Here is a 24,051-nt window from a genome sequence, read left to right as displayed (position 1 = left end):
TAATTGATTTAGATTTGCGGACCCTTGACTGTTTATAACTATTTATTCAAAAAGTAATTTACGATTACTTCTTTCAAAAAATTTTATTTATAACTCAATTTTCTTTGTTTTCTATGTCGAGATCGAGTTTTAATAAAGAGGCCAATTTTTGCTCCCAACCGGCAGATTGAAACTCTTCAAACTCGAAACAAGCATCCCCGTCCAAGACGAAATCACCTTGTTGAGTACGAATTAAATCCACCATATGGGCTTCACTTCCAATATGGTGGGCAAGGTCGTGTATTACAGATCTGACATAAAATCCTGAAGAAACGCTCATATCCAAAACCGCAGAAGGACCAATTGGAGGGCGTGAACCACGTTCTAAATCAGTAACCTCTAACTTTCTTTTCTTACCCTTTGGTTCATTTTTGCTTGTTTGGTCATCCTTTTCTTCTGTTTTTGGAACACTTTCGTCAGAAGCAGACTTGACAGCAGGAGCATCTTCAACAGAGGATTTTTGCTGGAAATCATCTTTGCTTTCTTGAGGAGAATCATTTTCCTTAGCAATTTCTGAATTATTTACGGCCTCTTTCTTTTCAAAATCAGAAACCGGGCGTAAGAGTTCTTCTGATTCTATTTCTTCTTTGCTTGCAAACACATCAGGATCGTTATAGCTATGCTGACCTTTTTCGTGAAATTCCACAAGTTCAAGGTGGTCACATTTCATGGGACGAGGTTTCACAGCTTCAGGAAGGGGTAGTCCTTCCCGGGCATATTCATACAAGCGTTTTCCTTGTATATGCAAAGCGGAATACAATGGAGGGAGCTGAAGGATATCACCGCGAAATGCTGCTAAGCCATCTGCAACTTCTTCCTTGCTAGGAATTTTTGTAGCAACGCGGATGATTTTTCCGGATGAATCGTAAGTATTGGTGGAACATCCAAATAAGCAGGTGGCCTTGTACGTTTTCACACAAGATAATAGTGTTGGTAACTGTTTTGTTCCAATGCCTAGACCAACAACTAAAACTCCTGATGCTAAAGGATCGAGAGTACCGCCATGACCTATCTTAATGTCGTTCCGTTTCCACTTCTTGCGTTTGCTATTTTTATCATTAGGATGAGGAGGGTCTGATTGAAAGAATTTCGCCAATTCGCTCTTAGATATAATTGCCTTAATTTCTATAAAATATTTGTTTAGTAAACTCGTTCTGAAAGCCTTAGAAATCCCTGTACAGACAGGAAGGGTTCACTGCTTGTCCGACAGTTAACTTGTCTAACGATCATTCCGTACCATTTAAGCATTGAGCTGAAGATTTCCCAGACGGTTTATTAATAGCAATGAGTCCTCCCTTCATACTGTAAGCAAGACAATGTCTCTGACTTACACCGAGAGAAATGATTTTTATTTTCTATAAAGGGCAAAACGCTGCAGCCTTGATTTTACGAACTGCACTCCGGCTCGCATTACTGTTTTCGTTGGTTATTAGGTTAGGGCTGTTTTGTTGTGACTGCTATTAGAAGCCCTCGACAAAAAGTGTAAGACACTGAAAGCGTCAAATTCTCCGTCTACAGAAATGGCTTTCGTTAAGCAGGTCAAGAGCAGCCCTTACTTTTCACGCTTTCAAACTAAGTATCGTCGTCGTCGTGAAGGTAAGACTGACTACTATGCTCGTAAGCGCTTGATTTCTCAAGCTAAGAACAAGTACAATGCTCCCAAGTACCGTTTGGTTGTCCGTTTCTCCAACCGTTTCGTGACCTGCCAAGTTATCTCTTCTAGAGTTACCGGTGACTATGTTCTTGCTGCTGCTCACTCTTCTGAGCTTCCCCGCTACGGTATCAAGTGGGGTTTGGCTAACTGGTCCGCTGCTTATGCTACCGGTCTTTTGGTCGCTCGTCGTGCTCTCATCAAGATTGGCCTTGCTGACAAGTACGAGGGTATCACTGAACCCGAGGGTCAATTTGAACTCACCGAAGCCATGGAGGATGGTCCTCGCCCCTTCAAGGTCTTCTTGGATGTTGGTTTGAAGCGTACCTCTACTGGTTCTCGTGTCTTCGGTGCCATGAAGGGTGCCTCTGATGGTGGTTTATACGTTCCTCACTCTCCTAGCCGTTTCCCTGGTTACGACATTGAATCTGAGGAATTGGATGACGAGACTGTCCGCAAGTACATCTACGGTGGTCACGTTGCTGAGTACATGGAAATGCTTATTGATGATGATGAAGAGCGTTTCCAAAAGCAATTCTCTAGCTTGATTGCTGATGGTATTGAGAGTGACCAACTTGAAGATATCTATGCTGAGGCTTTCTCCAAGATCCGTGAAGATCCCACTCCCAAGAAGAGCGACAAGGACCTTTCTGCTATCAAGGCCGAATCCCTCAAGTACACGCAAAGAAAGCTTACTGGCGAGGAGCGCAAGGAGCGTTTCAACGCCAAGGTCGCTGCTGCTGGTCGTGTTTAGAAAGGTTAATATTTCCTTACCTACAATACTATATATGGTTTTTTGAGGCATCAACCAGATTTGGTTTTCGTTTCCACTCTAAACGTAATTAAATAACTATTGTAAACTAGCATAATTATAAGCAGCAGCAAGTAGAATGGCTGAAGTAAGTCCTGAATTTGAAGAAAGTCTGTTCAACTGCGTATCTAGTCTTCATGAACAGTTCTGCAAGCGCCATAGGTTGTATTATTTGTGAATTTTTCCTTCAATTTATTCTTTACTGTGGCCGTTTGCGTAATTAATCTGTCTATTATGTGGTTAAATTAAAGACTACTTTTCCGCGAGCATTAGATATTCACTATGTCTGAGTTTATCAACAGTGATCATTATACCTGCATTGTATTACATCTCATTCTACAAATCGTGCCAAGATTTTGACATTGACAGTCAATTTCAAGCTTTTTATTAAAGAAAAAGAATACCATAGAGGCAATTCGTATTGCCATTGATTTTCAAGTTTGATCGAATCTTTCTGAAAGAGCAGAAATAAAAAATTTTCGTATGGATCCAAATCAACAATCAAATTCTGCCCGATCTTCTGGTAAGTCGTCAATTTATTTTCTTTAATAACTCATCATTTATCCATAGTTCTTGATCAATGTAGATCGTTTCTTCCTCAGTTGAAAGAAGCAAATGAAGAGTTGCATAATTCGGGCGGCAAACATGACCTTCAAGATCTTTCAAATGACGAGAACTACATAGAAATGGTACGCTGTGTTTGTAAAAAAAAAAGAAGTTCGCTAAAATTTGTAGGATTTAGCACTAGGAGTTTTGGAAGGGCAGTCTGCAAAGCAACATGACCTGGAAGAAGCATCATCAAACGCTGAGGAAGACAATGATGAAGTAGAAGGAAATTCATTAGAACATCTTTTGAATATATACCATCAGCAGATACAAGGTCCGTTGGATAATGAGACTACCTTGACAGACTTCCTTGGAGAAAAACTTAGTAAAGCTGCTCAAGCTGATTTAGAGCAAAAGCCAGAAGAATCAAGCGAAAGTGATATACGTGAAGTTGAGACAAAGACTACAAAAAAACTATGACTTTGAAGAAAGAACAAGAGAGGAATGCCATGTGTAAAGGATGTACAAAATTTCATTACCGGTTAATACATATAAATCATATATAGGTATAGATATAAATCATCTTACTCGTTTACTTCGAATCAGTTTTGATTCCACATTAGAGTTCGTTTAATACTTTCAAACCAATCGGCATCATCTTCCGAAGAATGCACAGTGGGGAAAGGATATCGTGAAATACGAACGGTTAAATAATCTCCTGGTAATAATTCAGTCCGATTTCTACCGTCGAAAGAAATCCTGTTTGTAAATTGGTTAGATTTTTCAAGAATTTAATTTGTTTGTTTGGTATTCTTTTCTTCGAGCAAACATACCAGCTACTTTGAGAAGCATCTTGAGGAACAACGACATGAAGAGCCATCGAATCAGGAACATGGATAGGTCGTAAACTCAATGAATGAGCGCAAATTGGGCTAACAATCATGACAGAGATATCAGGATGACAAAGCGAACCACCAGCCGCCAGCTAATTCATTATTAGCATGATCAATTTCTATAGATACCACTTACCGAATATGCAGTCGATCCTGTCGGTGTGGACACGCAGAGTCCATCAGCTTTTACAGTCGTCAAATACTTGGAATCGACGTATAGCATTAAATCGCTCATTGAAGTATTGGGGCCTCGATCAATAACAACTTCATTTAAAACTACCAATGATTTCGTAAAGTCGTGTGTATCTGTGTTTGTTGCACACAAAGACTGCGACAAATGATAATCAATACTAACCAACTTGCTCCTATCCCGTTTCTTCATGACACGACATTCAAAGCGAGTTCTCAGATGGATGTACATTTCCTTGCAAATATCTGAAATAGAGGTTTTGTAGTTATTGATATCAAAATGTCTAGCATGTTTATTAGCGTATGATTCCTTCTGAATAAAAGGCTAAACAAGTTTAACATACGTTAAAAATCCCAAAGTGCCCATGGCAAAAGGCATAATTGGAGGAACAGTTCTTTGAAATAGACGGCTTGTGTACAGAACCGTCCCATCTCCTCCCAGCTACATGATCGTTAACACTGCATCTATCATAGGCAAGTTGTACTTACTGCCAAAACCAAATCAAACAGCTGTGACTGTTTGGTACATAATAAAGTGGTCCAGTATTGAATTCTCTCGTGCTTTTTAAACAAAGATTCCATACTTTTCTGAATAAATATAACAACGTTTTCCAAAGACAGCAGCCAGTCTATTAGTTCTCGTACTTTTTCCTCAACTTCTTCATCTCCAGGCTTAGAAACGATTAGCACGGACGTAATGTTTGCATGAATCGGTGTAACATCTATATATCAGTTAACAAAAGCAAAAGCATAGGTATATTACTTACGAAGCTTTTTATTAATAGTTCGTGTCTCCCAAACCACATCACGTAAAGCCTCTTGTTCATTTGCAGGTGCTTTCTTTCGCATTATCATACAGTCTGACACACTGCCGAAGATTTGCGCATGTACAGAACAATATGGAAAGCCTCCGTGATAGTCACTTTCTGTAGTGGGATTTGTTGGCAAACATGAGTCATCGTAAGTCTCCATCAAGAAAAACAGTGATCCCGAATGAATCAACAAGGGTGTTTCCAGTATTAAACAAACTGATGAAACGTTTGTTATCCTGCAAGTATTAATATGGACAAAAAGTATAGGAATCGACTAATATAAGAAGCTTTGCTAAGGGTTGGTATTGTGTGTGGAGTGGACGACGGTATCGACCGACACGTAAACCACTAGCAATTTTTGGTGATTAGTTTAACAAGTTCAATTCAATTTTGACCTTGAAAAGTCTTCTGTAACACAGAATTTAAAATCAAAGCTTTCATAATATTGATGTTGAACTGATTATTAGTGGATTTCCTCAATATGGGAAATGCCAGAAAAATAAAATTTTTTACGAGTATGATGTTCACATAAGTCATTTAATAAGTTAATATATTATAAATATGATGAAGTCGGTAAAAAGGTGATGAGTCTACGCATTTTTGTAAAGATGTTTGAGATAATTCACACAAATTGAAAAGCAAAAACACAATGCTTGAAAGTAAAGCTCCTATCGAGTTTCAAGTTTAAACCATATTCATGCCATACAGGAGTGATTTTTACAGCTTTCCTCAACAGCAGCTTTTAACTTTACACTGCTAAATAACGCATATGAAAATCCAATACCAAGTACTTTTTTCATTCACTGCACTAGGATCGAATCTATTTACTCCTGAGAGCGAACCTTGGCACCAGCATTAGTGACCTTAACACCAAGAGCACGGGCCTTTTCAACAATATCGACGCGCTTACGAGCAGAAACATTAGAAGCAATCTCAGCAGCGTATGTCTTGTTATGCATCAACAAAAGCTCGACGTCAGCGACGTTGCGGACGACGAAAGCCTTCAAACCGTTAGGCATGCAGTATCTGGTCTTCTTGTTGTTACCATAACCAATCTTGGGCATGCGAATGACACCCTTGAAACGGCGACGGACACAGTTGTCAATACCTCTGGGCTTTCTCCATGACTCACCGACACGGTGGAAGCGGTCAGACTGGTGGCGTCTGAAAGGCTTGGTGTGCTTCTTAATAACTTTGACAGCTGCCATTTCTTTGGTGTGTGGTAAAGAAAGTTTCGTCCACCTGCAATGTTGTTGGTTTTGGGAAACTGTGACTGTTTTTCACTGCAACGCCAGCTCTCCTCTTACCAACTACATGCGAAGTTAATCAAGTCCTTAATGATTCTTTTTTCCAAAAAAAAATTTACTTTTTGTTATTTATTACCTTAGTTCTTTTTTAAAAAAGTTCTCTAACGAAAACTGGTATTTAAATCCATGCTGGCTGTAAAGATTGAGTCGTTTTAAAGTGCATGATTATAGTTTCAAAATTAAGGCCCAAAAATTAAAAAGTAACTATTTTGTAACTTAACTCTTCTTAGTTTGTGTTCTACACACTTCCTCTCTTCCGCTCTTGGATAAATTCTTTAACGACAAGCTTGCTCGTAAAAGAGTATTGTTTTGATTAATATTTTGTTTGTGTTGCATACTTCTTTTTACGCTTTTTCGCTTCCCTTTTTTTTTGAAAAGGCTGTTTTATTTATTTATTTCTTATGACTTATGAGTTTCTTTCAAAACACTGTCAATCTTTTACGAACGTATTTGCCATCTAGAAGTTCTTCAACTTCATGGCTATTTACAGTAATAGTTCTTTTATTTCATGTCTTTTTCTGGGTCCTGGCATATTATTTTAAATGGCCCTTTACTAGCTTTGGATTCTTTTCCATATACGGGTTGAGACATACTTTTGCTGATGGTCAAAGTGTATTTATTTCTTATATTGGTATTCGATTTCATCGTCCGTCCTCTTCTAATCCACATTTTTTAAGTTTGGTTCTTAAAGGCGTAACTTATACTTTAGTTCCCGGGAACAATGATCGTAAAATAGCTAATGAATCCAGTTCTCCGGTGGCCTCGGGTGGTGATTTTGAATCTACTAAAGTTCTTTCCTCTATTCTTGGACAACTAGAACAAAAATGGCTTCGACTCTTGAATGCTAGGTGGATAAAATGGATACATATTTCTTTGCAAGAGTCACAAGTAAATATACCTTTTGTTGGTACTCTGGATGTAGGAAATATATCTACTGAAGTACTGCCTAGCAGGAATACAATGGGAATTGAAAATAATATGAAAAAAGACGCGAAGGGTTCTCGTTTTAATTTTTCTCTGAGAATTTTGAATCTGCTTTACATTGACCTCGAAAAAAAGAATCTTCAAATTACTGATTTTTTAGACATCAACATTACGAGTCAATATTCGACTAACGATCCTGTTAATACCATCAGCCTTGACAAACTCCGTTGCTCTGTGAAAATTGGAGTTTTTTGCATTGATTTGGATAGTCCCTTATTCAATTTCTTAAAAGAGGGCCAATCATTAAGTAGTGCACCCAAAGAAGGTTCTTCTATGTTAGTCAAAGATAGTTTCGAAGCGTTCATAGTGAAGCTAACAGAAGTTCAAATCCAAATTGGTACTTTTAAATTATGGAAACGGAACATGACAGGTCTTGGAGCTACATACGTTTTTAATGGTAGTGACCTGGGCTTTACGCTCAATTTGCTAAACGTGAAAAGCCCCTCCCACCGAATGTTTTTTTCGGCGGACACAATTGTTCATCAGATATTAGCGTCCATATTGTCTTTTAGCATCGAAAATTATACTCCAGGTCATCCTCCTCATTATCTGCTGAATATTCCCTTAGTTACCATTACTTGCTTGACATCCTCATTGGGGCAGTTTGCAATTGATCCGAATACGCCGGAAAAGTTACAGAAAAGTAGTTTGCGTATAAACAGTACGCTTACCTCTCCATCTCTTGATATTCGGCTAGAATTATTACATGATATTATGTCTTTGTTTCAGAAAAAGAAAACTGATACCTCTGCAGAGCGTTCAGAAATGCCTTACCAATATTTTCCTGAAACAAAAGTATCCATGTCATTGTATGAGCCCGTGGTACGATTCCTGATATCTTCCGAATCAGGATCTAATTTCCCAGGTATGATTGTTGCGAATTTATCTTCAATGTTTTTAGAGTTTAAGTACTTATTTTCGTTGGAGCACGTATTCGCAATAAATTCTTCACTTCGGCTTGCTTCAAACCATGTTCTCTATCATAGTCCGCAAAACAGGAAATGGCTAATAAATAGTTCTGAGATGATTACCTTGTCCTTTAACTATTTTTATAACAATAATTTTGGTGACCTGGATTTATTCCTGAACGAGTTTAGAATACGAATTGAGGAAGAGGAAGTGGTTAAGTCTTTGAAAAAATTCCTATTTCTCTGGAGGTCGCAGTCTTTAGAGCCTCAAAAAGATGTAGATGAGCCAACTCACGGGTCTAATAATTCAGTTCCTTTTCTTTTCAGGTTTCCGGGTTGGTTAAAAAGCCTTAGAATACGGGGTAAGTCAGTCTTTTTTATTGTAAAAGCAATTCGTCGTGAAATTTCAGATGATCCTCGTGGTATAAATTGTCATATCGACCAGTTTGATGGATCTTTTGAGCCAGGCAATCCTCTTGGCACACGCCAATTTAATATTGGTATAGGAATGTTTCAAGTTAAGTCAATGATTTATAAGGACGAAAAAACAACATTCGAGCATATATTACTTAAAGTTCCGAAGTCGAACTTTACGTACTCCACGTTGTTCAATGATCAATCGAACTCCTCCCGGTTGACTATGGAAATTGGAATCCTTCGCGGATTTTTGTCGTTGTTACACAATTGCTGTCTACTATATGCATATCAAGCTACTCGCTCTATATTCAGTGATGATAATACGGAAAATACAGAAGAAAGAAGACCTGTCGATCGCAAAAAGTCAAACATTAACGGCTTTACCTTCGAATTAAGAATAACCAACACTCGTCTTAAATTCGATTTGGATGACAACATAAATCTTTTACTTGACGTTGGTAGATTGACTATCTTAAAACGTGATGACATGATTTTACCAGAATTGTTTGCTAAATTTATGCAGATACATACTCGTAACCCCGATGTTCCTGAACTATGGGATAAATTGTTTGCTCTTGGCGATTTTCGTTATTGCATTACAGAATTTGAAAACCCCAGGAAATTACACTTGGTTATTTGTGATTATATATCTCTTCGTATCCCCCATAAATTTGTTCCTTTTCTTGTGATTGAAAGCGCCATTAATACAGTAAAGGCAGCATTACGTGTTTCAAATAAGCCTATTACTATTGACGAACAACACGAACTAGCTCAGCAACAAAAAAAACCTCGTGTAGTTCCTCGTTTAAATGTTAAGTCAACCAACTTTAAATTTGAACTTGATGATGATCCTTTCGAAACACGGCTATCCATGATTTACCGAATTGGTTTGACTGAGCAAAAGATGCGAGTGGACCGTTGGAATGCTTTTGAAGAAAGACTGCGGCTGCTTCGTAGCGCCAAATCTTCTGATAGTACAAGTGGATCTTCGGACGATACCACCAGGTTATTTGGTTCCAACAATACTACTGATGGTCCTAACGAAGAAGTTATGAAAAAACGACTTTATGACTTGGGGAAAACTTTCCAAGATATTCTAGGCAATGAAGATACTGATAGTACTTCATTTTTGGAAAAGGCGAATGTTAGCGAAGAAGAAGCCTGTCAGATGTTGAAAGAATATGATTCTTTGTCTTGGATTTCGAATATTAGGCGTATAAGAGAGTTCAGATATAACCGTTTACATGTGCGTAGAATGATAGATTGGCCAGAAGAGGACTCGCTCGAAAGAAGCATACACTTCGATGAAAAACTGATCCCAGTACCGATACGACCACCACTTGCTGACATTGCTTTAAATGGTTTCGATTTTTATATGGACAGGCCCACGTTTCCACTGGAAGATCTTCCCAAATTTATGAATAATGTTGGAAGTGGCCAGCCTCTGGATTATGGCTACTCAATCTATTTTCCAATGTTTATTGATTGGAAGATGAGTAAAGCCAAATTTCGGATTAGGGACTATCCGTTGCCGATGGTATATGTTCCGAAATTAGGTCAGAAGCAAAATAAAAATTTGGCTTCTTGGCATTTTAGGAGTAATTTTGTTATCACCGAGCAACAGGCCTCGCTTGAGGCAATTCGTGATGTTACAGTACCCGTAATATCTGGAAAAGAGTCTTATTCGGGATTACCGTATGCAGTGAATGTTACACGTACGGTTTCACCCATAAAAACGTTTTCTGATACTCAAATTGATATTAACACCTCACTTCCAGTATTCGTGTTGTGGGCAGCATCCTATCAGCCTGCTATGACAGACATCACACGTATCATAGATTCGTTCACAAAAATACCAATCGATCCATCGGATCGTTTAGGTTTTTGGGACAAGTTGAGATTGGTGGCTCACTCACAATTGCGTTTTCGATGGAAAGAGAATGGAGACATATTTCTTTCCATAAAAGGTTCTAGAGATCCTTATATGATTCTTGGTCCTGGTGCCGGTTTCCAGTTCTGTTGGAGTGGTAACGTGAAATGGGATATCGCTTGTGATGAGAATTCAGCAAATTTTATAGTTGTGGATAGTGATGAGTTTTATCTTACAATACCTGACTTTCCTCGGCAAATAAATGGAATCCTTGAAGGGCAGCCATTACCACCGAGGCAATCTCAGCATAGCCATAAACCCCAAATTGCTTTAAAAGACATGCGATGCCGTAAAATAATTGCCAAATTGGTTGGTAAAGTGCGCTGGCGGGCAGGGTTTGTGCCTGAAAGGCACTGTGAACCGGACTGTGAGGTATGCGATGGTAAAATGAAGTGTCGTTTGTGGAACTTCAAACCGCATTGGGAAATAAAGACAATGATTCCAAAATATTGTCATGATAGCAAGTATGGCACATATGATGCCTACCGCAGATTTCGAAGTCATTATTTACATTGCTCCCTCGCTGTGGAATCTCCACGATATTTGGATCCTGAGAAGGCATTTGAAGATGTTAGAACTTATAACACAATACATCTGACGCCATTAGTGTTTTCACATTTCTCCTTATGGTGGCATTTGTTTTCAAATAATATGTCGTATCCTTTGAGAAGAAAGCCCCTTTTCCCCAGTTTTGATAGTGGTTCTTCCAAAAGGTTTGGCAGACACTTGGCTACTTTTAAGTATTCTTTAGAATTGTCGCCGCTACTTATAAGTCATATGTACAATTATAAAACCACCAAAAATTGGCAGGATAAGACAGCGAGTGCAACAGGACTAAAAGCAAAGGTAGAGCATTTCTCAGTTGATTTACATCAGCGCTCAGAGAAGCATGAGATAAGAAATAAAACATTTGAAAAAACTCAAGAAACTACTTCTATGCGTGTTCATCTTGCAGAGATTGACTTCAAAACAATTGATTTACGCGCTATTACTGCCTCCTTCGATGAAGGTGCCTTAGAAACTTCCAAGTCTATACCTGTGAATGCTCTTGACGGTCCAGATAAAGAGTCATTTTCTTTCAGGACAGTCGAGGGTCCGTCTGCTTGGGTTGATATAGATGACTTTCATGAGGCTGATTGGTTACTACCTCAACGAAATGAAAAATGTGCTATATATCCTCTCGCTTTTTCTCCAAGATTTACTTATTATCGTCATACAAAACCGCACATGAAGAATGAAAAAGATGAAAAGAAAATAGTTGCTGATACTTGTCGTTTTGGAGATGAGAAAACACATCGTTGTATGATGCCTGGTCGGAAAAATCCTAGAACCGTTCAATATGAGCTTCTCAAAAAACGGAGGGAGGAACTTTATGAGTTTATGAACTCGGAGAATGAAAGACTCCAGACTTTAGAGGAACTCATTCGTACACAGTCCTCTGCGAATTTGAAGGAGGAGTTCCAATCCTTGAAGAAGAGAGTACTTACCTTAAATGATCACTATCGGTTATTAGGTTTTTTGCTAGAGAATACTAAAAATTTTCCAAACCCTTCTCACAATCTATCCGGCCAAGTTGACTTGTCATATGCAACCTTATCTGAAAGTGTCCATGCTTTCAATAATCGATTTGTTGCCCATAATGTACAGATTAAGTGGAATAATTTTGTCAGAAACGCCGTTCTGTCGTATGTTCATGAAATGGAAAGGGTAAGGGGATTCGCTTATTACATGTCCCAAAAAGCAATACGTTTTCTGCAAGATCTTCAGAAAACGCCGGAGTTGTCTGGTGAAGATTTTCTGGGGAATTGCTCCGACAATAACGAAGAAAAAGAGAACGCTAGGAACCTCCTCAAATTCTTACTGGAAGATGCAAAGAAGAAATTCGTTGTAAAAACCGATAACCTTGCTGGAAAAAGTTACCCATACGACAGCAAAATACAAGGAGGTTCTAAAAAGCATTACGATATTATTCAAAGTTATGTCTTTAGATTTATTGCTCCGCAGATTCAATTACAGTGCAATATGAACCCCCAAAAGGCTGTGATTATATCAATCCAAAGTCTTCAAATTAAGATATTGAGTATTGTTGATCCTACCTTTCCTGTCAATGATATAAATTATCTTGTCGAACGAAGATTTTTATGTAATGTTAACGAGTCCCAATTTTTTACCGCTGATGCGAATGATTTTAGAGTATCTGATTCAGCAACGCTAGTCTTAAATAAATACGGCTGTGAAAATAATTCGGTCTGGCCTCCTTGGGTCCCTTTAGAAACTACTTTCGACTTTGTACTGACGCCAGCCGCATTTTCGAGGTTTTTACATCGGGTATCTTTTTCTGCTGTGTATACAAAGCACAACGATTTAAGACTTAAGGAAACTGTCCGTTCGAGAAGGAAATATTTCGAGGATTTAGATGTTCACACAGATACTTTGACTTTTGATGTTCCGCGAGTGGTAATTTCGACAGACTCGTCGCAGTATTACGACTTGTTCACAATAATAACTAATCTGCTTCTTTATCAAGAACCATCCCAAAAGCAGAGGAGTCAACGTTTAGAAGAAATAATGTTAGCTGCTGACTTCAGTGATTTAACCGGTACTCCCGAGATGGTTGCTATGTTGCAAAACAGGGTACATCACTTGGAAGAAGTGAAATTACAGCATCAATTATATGATGTGACATTCAATGTTCATGCTCATATTGCTCAACAACTGTTTTTGCAAAACGAGTTACATCGTTGTGGGGAGGAGTTATTCTATTTGATTGAATCTATCGCAAGCGTCCAAAGTCGGGGAGTAAACCAGAATAAAACCAGATCCAATCTCAGCTGGTTTATAATGGCCAAAGAAGTTGTGTGGCATTTACTGGAAGATAACAAAAGACCGTTTTTGGACGTTAGTTTACAGAACGCCACATTCAGACGCATCGAAAATACAGACTCTTCTAATCTAAATACCTTGGAAATTGAGTCTATGAAAGGCTCAAATTTAGCTCCGGGTTGTCAATTTGAAAACATTATATGCCCATATTTCAACACCGAATTTACCAACGAACAGTTATTACAACAAAAATTCATTCGAGTCCATTGGGAATTAATGGAGGCTGTTGCAGGTATTCAGGTGGTTCAGCACTTTGAAATCAACTTGTTTCCGTTAAGCTTGCAAATAGAGCATGAATTAGCAAGTAAATTGTTTGATTTTGCATTTCCTGGGAATGAGAACAAAGGGAATTTATTTGGTATGTATTCGAATCGTGCTGAACATTCAGAAACCACAAACAAAGAAGTGGCAGAACATACGCCTGGTCATTTATCTGAAAATGACAACGCTGAAAAGAATAATTCTTCGCAGGAGCTAGGATTAGAGAAATACTTGGATTTGGATGGCAGAAGTGAGTTACATGAAATGTTGAATCGTGCCGGAAATAATATGTTGGTAGCTTACTTCAAAATACCTAGCGTCGTTTTACGATTGAGCTATCGCGGCATGAGTTCTTTAGGTTTGGAAAACATTAACGGCTTTGTTTTATCAGTTCCTACATTAGAGTACCGAAATGAAGTTTGTTCATATCTTGATTTGGCTGTTTGGATCAAGCATGACCTAATTCGTGCGGTACTTTCACATTCTGGTAAATTACTCGTTGACAAAGTGAAGGGCGGTCACAACGTCAAAGCGCATGAACGAGAAATGTCTGCAGAGTTGTTGAATCTCCAACAATTATCCGCTGAGCATCACCATCCCGTGAATTTGGAAAGCTTGGCAATGAATGCACAGTTAGCGAGTCTTCAAGAACCTACAATTTTAGATAATTTGGAAGAAAATCGGTCACTTGCTTCAGCGGCTAGCCGGAAGCTTGACAGTACGAGGTCATCTGGATCGCAAAACCGTTTCTGGGAATACCATGGTTCGCGAAGCAAAAAATTGGCTGGGATAATCAAACGACATATCCCACATTCTAAAAAGAGTAAAAAGTCTCGCGGAAAGAGTGCTAGCAGCAATGACAAAAGTTCAGTATTTGGTGATGGCGAATCTGCCGATGAGGAACAGTATGAAACTGTCAAACGAGAATTAATTCTTGGTAACCATGATAATGTTTAGCAAGTAAGCAAGCTTACTGTCGAAAAACAAAGATCTCGTGCATTAAGAGGATAAAGGATAGGCTATCTAAAACAGATAGCCTATACCAAAACTAAGGTTTGTCTAGTACTTTTGTCTATTTGATATATGAAATGGACCATATTATTGAAATGACAGTACAAGTTTATAATGACGAACATTAAGACTTAGGATGAGAATGGATGTAAATTATGTAATAATAAAATTTAACCAGTTTCATATCAAAACAGTATTGATCTTTTAGATCTGATATTGTATCGTGTAAACCAATTCTTCTCTTTTCGGAGGACATGAATATTTCTCAACAAACTATCCGCAAATCGTAATAACTTAATTTCTAATAGACACTCAATTGAAGAATATGATAAATTAAAGGAATTTTTTATGTGAAATAAAGATTGCTTGCTGCGACTATGAATACTGCATCTGTCTTTGTATTTACTCATACTAATTATTTGTTTTTATCCAAAAGTCCTAAATTTGTTAAATAGTGGTTATCAAAAGTATAAGCTGTCAGCGACTTAGTCTAACTTTCATTAGTTTTTCCAATGCTGACCATTGTAAAAAACACGTATTTCATAAATTTCCAGCTAATGATTTGATTTTTATTTATTTGTTTTTCAATGCTTTCTTGGATGCACGAGATTTTTATAATTTTATTGCTCTTTTTTTTTTTTGTTTATTTGTTTACATTTACCTCTTATATTATACTACCCGCAAAGCTAAAAATAATTATAAGGAATATACTGGTATATCTGGGTATTGTGAACTTCATCTCTGTCAATGTAAGGAAAGCATCTAGTACAGATGATAATTGCTAAAAGCGGTCATTAGCGGGGCTTTTTTTTTCTAAATATCCTTTTTTTCTCACACTAATTGCTTAATGAATGATAATCTACCACACATAAGGATACATTCACCAAAAGGGTCGTCTGAAAACAATGATGCAAATAGACAGGATGATCAGCTAGTTACTATGAATAAAGATGTCAGAAGTAAAAGACAACCAGATCGTCAAAGCTGTAAGTGTCCTATATAGGATTCAACTTTTATTTTAGACAAATTGCTAACTTATACATAGCTGAAGTGGAACGTAGCTCAAGCGCACGGAGTCATTTTACTTCTAGCAATTCAGACTTTCCAAACAATAGTTCGAGAGATGGACTGAATTTATTGGATCCGCTGTCACAGCATATAATGAGCCGTACTCGCTCAAGCAACAGTCCATCTAAAATAGGCGTACAGAACCAATCGCTAACATCCGCACGCACATCTTTTACTAATTCCGAAAGAAGAAATAATAGCAATTTTTCTCCTGGATCTGAAAATGAAACAATTACTGGTAATTTACCAAACCTGGAAGCAAATCAAGCACGGCATGCTAATGGCCGTAGGTCTTCGATCTTTTCGCGGGTTCTTGGAAACAGGTCGAGTATTTTTAATCATAGAGGCCTTGAAGATAATGCTGAAGATGATGATAAAGATGCTGTCGATGGAATATCAAGGGTAGAAGGAAATGCCGCGGACCCCTTTTCTTGGATTTCCAAAGGCAAAAACCAGTGGGAAGCACCTTCGAGGTATATTCGCGTTCGTTCTCATAAAACAAAACAAAAGTCTTTTGGTCATTTGTTCTTAGCTCAAGAACTTCACTGCAAACCAGCAATGGCGAGTGTGTATAACTATTATTATAATGCTACCCCTGATCCAATACCGTATTCTTCTGATGTTCCTTGTAAGTCTTCCTCTTCTGGCTTATCGGCTGTACAGAATGCTGAATATTCTCAAAATGATATACATCTTTCCGATGATAATCCCTACGTTGACGAAATGCATCCTAATTATCACCCTTCTTATAGTCACCGCCAAACCAGAGATCCTTCGATTCATTCGGATACAGTAATTCAAACTGTAAAGGAAGACGAAAACCCCATAAATTGTGCAATATGGGCTATGAAATTCAGTCGCGATGGTCGTTTTTTAGCTGTCGGTGGGCAAGACAAAATTCTTCGTGTTTGGCAAGTTCTTGACAGAGGTCAAGCACGTAAATACGACGCTTCATCGGAGCCAGGAAACTTCACGTCAAAGCTTGATCTAGGAGCCCCTGTTTTCACTTCTTCCCCTATACAACAGTATGTAGGGCACACCGCAGATATACTAGATATTTCTTGGAGCAAAAACAATTTTCTACTTAGCTCGTCCATGGACAGAACCGTCCGTTTATGGCATCCTCTTCGTAAAGATTGCTTGTGCTGTTTTGAACACTCTGATTTCGTCACCTCAATAGCTTTTCATCCTAAAGATGACCGATTTTTTCTTTCTGGATCCTTAGACTGCAAATTACGATTGTGGTCAATTAAAGACAAGAATGTAGCCCATTGGAATGAGCTGCCAGAATTGATCACAGCAGTTGCTTTTAGTCCGGACGGGGGTTTGGCAATTGCTGGAACATTTGTTGGCTTGTGCTTATTTTATGACACCCGAGGGCTTCGATTTCGTACTCAAATACATATTCGAAGTTCTCGAGGTAGAAATGCAAAAGGAAGCAAAATTACTGGCATTGAAACTCGCACACGAATAATTGAAAACGTCGCTGGGGATACAGAGATGCTTATTACTACAAATGACTCTCGAATTCGGGTATATAATCTTCGTGATAAGAGCCTCGAAATTAAGTTCAAAGGTCATCTAAACGAACAAAGCCAGAATAAATCATCTTTTGATGAAGAATTGAAGCATATAATCTGCGGTAGTGAAGATCATCAAGTTTATGTCTGGGATGTTCCACCGCCACATATGCAGAAAAGCAAGAAACAATCCTATGAACATTTTAAAGCTTCTATGAGGCCGATTACTACTGCAGTTTTTGTTCCAGTCCGAACAAAGCAGCTGTTGTTAATGGCTGGTGATCCGCTGTATGCTGCAGCAATTACAGCTCGGCGGACGTCAGTCGGTTCAGAAGCTTCTTTCAATCCTTCACGGGTAACGAATAATCAAAAAATTTCGATAAATTGGCTGCCACCTGAAGTGAACAATGGCCATATAATTGTATGTGGAGATTTAGACGGCCGCATTCGGGTTTTTCGCCAGGATTCTTCTTTTGAAGCTAGAAATTCCCGACAGGGAAGCAATGAGGGCTTTAGCTTACCTTCTCTAGTAAAAAATAAAAGTAATAATTCCCTGCGGAGTCTAAAAAATAAGCCCTTCTCATTAAACCGGTCAAGGCATCCTTCGGTCTCATCCAAACAAACTTCCCAAAAACCAAAAAAACATGAGAATCGGGGTGCACCAAATGAGGTGGCTACAGAAACTCAAGAAATACAACTGGGCATGGATGATTCTGAAGCTTTAAAGCGTGTTGATATGATGATGCTACAAGAAGGGGCTTCTTCTATGGCTTACTATTCAATGAATGACTTGGATGTCAATAATACGAATGTTTCTAGAGCCTTAAATACTGCAAAGCAAAAGGGAGCTTCGAAGAAAGATATTAACCAAACTGATCCTGTCAAGGCTGCTTCATCTTTAGCACCTTCTTCCAAGGATGAGAACAATCAAATATTTTTTGAAAAAGATCGCATGGAATGTACTAAATGTGGTAACTATTTATTTCACGTTTCTAGGAAAATACGGGATATTAACACATTCGCATATTCGCTTACATGCTCTCACTGTGGTCAAAAATTGTATACGCCTACTGAGGACTATAAGGATGACTGAGCTGTATTTCTATATAGAACGCTTTCAACGTTAATAGAGTGCAGGAAATACAGCATATAAACATCTATATAATGAATTGTCAAGGTTGAGCGGTTTTGTATTTATTCTCCTTTTTTTCATAATTTACCTGTTTCACCAAAATATATTGAGGCCACCTTACCTCTTTGCTCGTGATTTATTGAATGGCAATTTTTAGAATGACGGATGGGTTTAATAGTCTATAACGGTCGTAAATAAAGGATTGGTCTTACAATTTTCCAAGGCCTGTTTACACGAACTTATTTCAAAATGACCTGCTAGATATTCCTGATTAAACGTGATGACTAGCAAGTATTGACGATTTTTAATAATGGACATTTAATAGTTTCAGCGCTTTCGTTAATTTTGTGCCATACCCACAGTTTTCTACACTTAATAAGGAAAACGCTTGGAGATTATAAAAATTTAGGGAATTAATTCATGAAAAAATATTATTGAGATCTAGAATGGGGATTTGCTCGATGTAAATAAGGAATTTATTTTTTAAATCTTGTAAAGTATTCCGTTGGAAATTTATCTATAAAGCCCAGCATTCTTTTGTAAAATATTTTTGGATAGTTTGGTCTGGTAAGATATCATATACTCCCGGAAACTTTTTCATATTTTAAAGAAGTCATATGAATACGAATGGCTACAATGGATGAATAAAAGACTGCGATGCCACAATGCTTATGCCTTGTCATATGAAGAGTTTCTACTTTGACTGAGTTAGAGTCTAGCTTTCTGGATTTTCAAATAGTGCCTCGAACACACGAGTGAAATACTTTTTACTTACTTAGTACCAAATTCCTCTTGAACTTGTTTATGTTATGTTTATGATTGATCTTATGATGTGAAAAATTTAAGTACTAGGAGTAAATATGCTAGCAGTTATTCATCTAAATTTTTTTTCTTTTTTTTAGATACGGATGCTGAAACTTGTCTTTTACAGCGTCTAAGATCCCTACTTGTAGAGAATTGATAGTGTACTCTGAATCCTGTCGTAGAAAATCAGGGCATAGCAAGTTGCCTAATTGGTATTAAATACCATCATGTACACGCATTTTATATGTTGATAGTACTTTTTCCTGTTTCTCTAGGAAAACATAGTTGTTCATACATGCGCTTCTTTTACAATCTTTATATGATATCGTTGGATTGAATAGCTCTCAAGCACTTTCAAGCTAACTTCCTTTTATTAAATTTATGTTTTACTGTTAATTCACGTGGATGGAAAACTTCTTTTCTATATAAAGAATAGAACATTATTTGAAAAAAAAGTTTGTTTTGAAAATTGATTAAGGCCTTACAGATTTGAACACTCACTTTTATTTTTACTGTGGATTTAAAAAGAGGTGTATCATTAGTGGGATTTTGAAGCGACTAGAGATGCGGACTTTATCGTAAGTACCTTTAACATTTTGAAAGCAGTGTGCTGACATATTTGCAGATGTCAGTCTTGCCGCCGTAGAAAGGTATTTTCAATTAAGCCGTCTTTAATGATGTGATTGAGAATTAACAGAATTTGTAGATTAAATGCGACAGAAAGTCACCTTGTACGAACTGTATACACTTAGGTGAGCAGTGCATTCATAAAGATTTGGATAATAGGAAAAAACGACACCCCCATAGCTATGTTCAGGCGCTAGAAAGTCAGCTGGCAACATTAGAATCATTCCTTAAGAAGGTTAAGGATGCTCCTACGAACGAACGGCTGAAAATGCTAGAATCGGTTACGTTTGCGGATCACCTCAGTTGTAATGGGCGCGACAGCGATGCTGTTAACGTGCCAAAGGATGATTCAATTGATTTTCCTATATCGCTAGATATTCGAGGTCCAAACACCATAACGTTCTATGGCCCTACAAATGTTTATGGCTCCTCATTACGCCCCTCTTCTGTTGATGCGCCATTTCAGGTGAGACAACATCCAATGTTTTCCCCCGCTATCACCTATTGCTTGAAACTATTTTTCAAATGGCAATACACACAGTTCATGTATATTAATAGAGAAGCTTTTCTCTTGGATTATTATCATCACTATCATGATGGTAGATACTGTTCAGAACATTTGCTATACGCAATGTGCGCGTTGGGAAGTCGAATGGCTCCTGAACCGGAGGTGGTTAACTCCTCCGACAAATATTATAGATTATCTTGGGATACTTTAATGGAATATGGCTTAGGAAGGCCTCATATTACTTCAGTCCAATGTTTGTTATGCTTGGGATTCTATGATATTGGTATGGGAAACAACTCTCTCGGATGGCTATTATCAGGATTAGCTTTTCGAATGGGACAGGACTTAGGATTCCAACTGGATCCGAGAAAATGGTTTATGAATGAAATTCCTGTTATTTCAGCCGAGGACGCTGCTGTAAGAAGCAGAATCTATTGGGGAAGCTACGTTGCAGATGTTTTTATTAGCTTTATCCTAGGAAGACCAACAACATTAAAGAAATCTGATACGAGCATCCCTGGATCTGTAAATTTACCTGACTTTGATGGAATTGATGAATTTAAGTGCGATTTGGGGCCTGCTGCTAAACCTGCAACTCTTTTTGTTATGCTTCTTTTGTTGGTGGATCTCAGTCATATCGCTGATGCTATCTTATTTGATGTATTCTCCCCTAGTGATCTTCCATATGGTATCAATGCTAGACTTCAAAACCTAGGGAAGTATAATTTGGAATTGATGAAATGGTATTTAAAGCTCCCAGATGACGTTCGTTGGAAGAAGAGCGATCTGAAAAGTCATGGACAAAATCCAGATATGCTTGCTGTATGTCTTTACTATTATCTTATCCGGATTTGCCTGAATCGTCCATTTCTAGCAAGAAAAGAAGTCACATCTAATGATATGACTTCAAAGGTGATTTGCTTGGATTCTATGGAAGATATCAGTCAGCTTCTGAAAGCTTACCGAGATGCTTTTGGCTTCGAGTCGGCGTCCTTATTTATGGTATATGCCGCAATAGTAAGCTGTAGCGTACTCATTATGTTAAGGAATTCTTCAGTACTATCTGAACGCTTAGACATTGAAGAAAAACTGAAGTTTTTCGTAATGGTTTTGCAAAAATCATCGAAATCCTGGAAGCTAGCTGCCAAATCCCTTACATTGATTGAAACTAGTTTGAAGGACGAGAGTAACTCCGCACCTGATGAGAGTTTCTCACTTCCTAATTTGAACTCAAGGATTGTTCCGGAAGAAATTCCCATATTCAACTACCTTGATGAGACAATCAAGAATGAATTTATTGACGGCCAGTCAAGTCTGGATATCAATAATGAAGAATATCGATCTTTTTTCGGAGGACCTCCTGTTTTTATGACATCTGCATCTCATAATAATCTGTAGAAGGATACGAACGTACCCTTCTAAATTTTAATATGACGATGGCGTTCACGAAGGCCACCATGCATACTGTTTAAATTCAAAAAAAGCATAATAATTACAATCAAAACGGCCAAACTTATTTTCATCATATTGTACGATTAATAGACTTTTTGGATTCTTTTCTCCTAGCATACGAACAAACTAAGAGATTTTTGAGACTTCGATTTCTGCTTCCGCGGGTATTCCCACGTTCTTACAAGGACGTTTTATTTATTTCTTTAAAAAAATAACTTAATTTTATTGATGCAGGGGATGTGAATTTGCATTGAATCAAAAAACTGAACTTACTATAAAATAATCATTTGATATTTCACACAAAAAACCGGCAGAAGTCCGTAGAAAAGTTATGACCATTTTTCATATTACGAAAACTCAATTCATTAAATTCATTGTATAGCGGATAAAAGGCTATGTACTCAACAAACGTTGAGGTTGCCTACACATATGCATCATTATTGAAATTCAGAAGAGCTGCTGTCAATTCTGTCTTCAGTATAGACGTTGAATAATACATTATGCATTCACAAATTCTATTCTAAAAAAAAAACATTCAAAAAAAGAAACGAAATGATGAAACCGATAGTCCACTACCCTTAATTTACAGTTTATAAGCATGTTTGCTCCAAGCCCGAATATTTTTTCCGTATTTATAAAAGGCAAACGGGATAGGCACCATAGCTACCGAAATAAACCCCAACACACTAGTAGCCCAATGATCTCCCAAATTCAGGTACATCGGACGAGCAGCGAGTGTCACACCTCCACTAGCGCAGTAACGAACCACGGTCGCAGCAGCAAGCGCACTGGGAGCAATGTGCTGATATGAGTCAATAATATAATTATACGAAACAAAAAATACAATTAGCAAAGCAAAGCCGAAAAAACCACTAGCTATCATGGGCACGATCCAATGGACATGGTCAGCATAGCAAGTCCAAGCCAACCAAAACATACTTATAGGAAGGACAAAGGCACCAATAAAAAGGGGATATAGCCTATCTTCAGGACACATAACAGAACCTCTTCTCTTATATGCCCAGAGATACTGCTTATAAGTTAATGGTGTCAAAAGACCAGCAATCACGATGCCAACACCGACCGCAATAAACGACAGACCTAACTCACCGTAATTAAATCCATATTTGGCATAAATTATTGGATATCCCTCGAAATTAATGTAGTTAATTATGTAAACGACGGTGAGGTAAAGAGTAAAGCAAACAACAATGGGTTCAGTTAAAAAGAGGGAAGCTGATTGGGTAGCTGCTTGGAAGATTGCGTTTTTGGGGTCACGCTCTCGCTCGTGAATTGTATAATAAGCGGAATTGCCAGTTATTTTGCGAAAATATTTCGCTTTATAGTCAAGGATTGTCTCACCATGAGTTTCAGGAAATAAAAAGAAAATGAGTACCAAGGTGCCTGCTGCCCAAATCATATTAATCCAAAAGAGCCAGCGCCAACCCAAGTAGCTCTGAACAATAAAGTCACCCATGATAGGACCGATAATAGGACCCAAATACGGAAACGTGCAAAATCCTGGAAGAACATAAGTACGCTGGATGGGAGTAAACATATCACCAATAGTGCCACCTGCATTCGCAAGAGGGGTACTTCCAAACACACCTTGAAAAAACCTAAGTATAATAATAGTCCATATATTTTGCGCACAACCTCCACCAACTTGGAAAATAGTGAACAAAAGCAAGGTTAGGAAGTACACAATGAATCTACCATAAATACCACTTAAGGGAGCAAAAGGAAGTGAACCAAAGCCAAAGCCAACCAAAAATGTGCAAGAGCCAATGGTAGACACGGGTATAGAAGCATGGAGCTCATCAGCAGCCTGTTCAACACCACTCGAATAGATACTAGAGCCAAATGTTACGACGATTGTAATAATTGATGTTTGGATAATAATCCACCATTTTTCAGCCATGGACCAATTAGACGGATTCATAGAATCATCTGGACTATCCCAAGTCACTAAGTATGGATCCTGTTTCTTTGGGTTTAAAGTATTCGATTCTCCTCGCTCCAAGTCATCCTGTCCAAGTGGCAATGATGCTCCTAATGAAACCACGGATCTGTCTTCTGGAGAAGAAGTAGTTTTATTAGCAGCATCAGCACCGTTAGATAGGTTTTCTTTTGTTGAATGTTTACTTTCAAGAGACGGACATTTTCCTAACTTTTTGTAATGTCGATCAAATTTCTTGCCAGTTGCTAATAGAATTAAGTCCATATGTACTCACCGTCTTTTCTTATTTTACTTTATCCTGGCAGTCTCGAAGGACCGAAATGAAAGAAATGAACAAG

The 24,051-nt window shown here is 38.0% G+C and overlaps 9 protein-coding genes across 9 annotated transcripts; 5 read left to right on the top strand and 4 right to left on the bottom strand.

Annotated features, from left to right (window-relative positions):
* Positions 1-94: 94 nt before the first annotated feature.
* Positions 95-1,340, bottom strand: pus4 (tRNA pseudouridine synthase Pus4; the record flags this gene model as incomplete). The annotated part of the gene is made up of 2 exons (XM_056178891.1): positions 95-1,164; positions 1,277-1,340. The coding sequence occupies 2 exons, from the start codon at positions 1,338-1,340 to the stop codon at positions 95-97; spliced, it is 1,134 nt and encodes a 377-aa protein (XP_056035178.1).
* A 219-nt stretch (positions 1,341-1,559) lies between these two features.
* Positions 1,560-2,444, top strand: rpl501 (60S ribosomal protein L5; the record flags this gene model as incomplete). The annotated part of the gene is made up of 1 exon (XM_056178890.1): positions 1,560-2,444. One exon carries the CDS (start codon positions 1,560-1,562, stop codon positions 2,442-2,444), a length of 885 nt encoding a protein of 294 aa, XP_056035177.1.
* Positions 2,445-2,984: 540 nt separating this feature from the next.
* On the top strand, positions 2,985-3,527 carry new4 (client-loading PAQosome cofactor; the record flags this gene model as incomplete). Its single annotated transcript, XM_056178889.1, has 3 exons — positions 2,985-3,024; positions 3,072-3,190; positions 3,237-3,527. 3 exons carry the CDS (start codon positions 2,985-2,987, stop codon positions 3,525-3,527), a joined length of 450 nt encoding a protein of 149 aa, XP_056035026.1.
* Positions 3,528-3,649: 122 nt separating this feature from the next.
* Positions 3,650-5,101, bottom strand: SOMG_00090 (NAD/NADH kinase; the record flags this gene model as incomplete). The annotated part of the gene is made up of 6 exons (XM_056178888.1): positions 3,650-3,806; positions 3,881-4,032; positions 4,077-4,413; positions 4,474-4,571; positions 4,619-4,851; positions 4,897-5,101. 6 exons carry the CDS (start codon positions 5,099-5,101, stop codon positions 3,650-3,652), a joined length of 1,182 nt encoding a protein of 393 aa, XP_056035179.1.
* A 664-nt stretch (positions 5,102-5,765) lies between these two features.
* rpl3202 (60S ribosomal protein L32) lies at positions 5,766-6,149 on the bottom strand (the record flags this gene model as incomplete). The annotated part of the gene is made up of 1 exon (XM_056178887.1): positions 5,766-6,149. One exon carries the CDS (start codon positions 6,147-6,149, stop codon positions 5,766-5,768), a length of 384 nt encoding a protein of 127 aa, XP_056035373.1.
* A 507-nt stretch (positions 6,150-6,656) lies between these two features.
* Positions 6,657-14,588, top strand: hob2 (ER-PM contact site phospholipid-binding protein Hob2; the record flags this gene model as incomplete). Its single annotated transcript, XM_056178886.1, has 1 exon — positions 6,657-14,588. One exon carries the CDS (start codon positions 6,657-6,659, stop codon positions 14,586-14,588), a length of 7,932 nt encoding a protein of 2,643 aa, XP_056035374.1.
* A 901-nt stretch (positions 14,589-15,489) lies between these two features.
* wdr44 (WDR44 family, WD repeat protein) lies at positions 15,490-18,323 on the top strand (the record flags this gene model as incomplete). Its single annotated transcript, XM_056178885.1, has 2 exons — positions 15,490-15,628; positions 15,688-18,323. 2 exons carry the CDS (start codon positions 15,490-15,492, stop codon positions 18,321-18,323), a joined length of 2,775 nt encoding a protein of 924 aa, XP_056035371.1.
* A 1,407-nt stretch (positions 18,324-19,730) lies between these two features.
* SOMG_00086 (DNA-binding transcription factor) lies at positions 19,731-21,699 on the top strand (the record flags this gene model as incomplete). Its single annotated transcript, XM_056178884.1, has 3 exons — positions 19,731-19,744; positions 19,792-19,816; positions 19,873-21,699. 3 exons carry the CDS (start codon positions 19,731-19,733, stop codon positions 21,697-21,699), a joined length of 1,866 nt encoding a protein of 621 aa, XP_056035372.1.
* A 637-nt stretch (positions 21,700-22,336) lies between these two features.
* On the bottom strand, positions 22,337-23,977 carry SOMG_00085 (transmembrane transporter Mfs2; the record flags this gene model as incomplete). The annotated part of the gene is made up of 1 exon (XM_056178883.1): positions 22,337-23,977. One exon carries the CDS (start codon positions 23,975-23,977, stop codon positions 22,337-22,339), a length of 1,641 nt encoding a protein of 546 aa, XP_056035369.1.
* Between the last annotated feature and the right edge of the window lie 74 nt (positions 23,978-24,051).

This window comes from Schizosaccharomyces osmophilus, chromosome 1 (genome assembly GCF_027921745.1).
Source record: "Schizosaccharomyces osmophilus chromosome 1, complete sequence".
Taxonomy (NCBI): domain Eukaryota; kingdom Fungi; phylum Ascomycota; class Schizosaccharomycetes; order Schizosaccharomycetales; family Schizosaccharomycetaceae; genus Schizosaccharomyces; species Schizosaccharomyces osmophilus.
The sequence above is the reverse complement of the archived record's forward strand: the minus strand, read 5'-3'. Positions and strand labels throughout refer to the sequence as shown.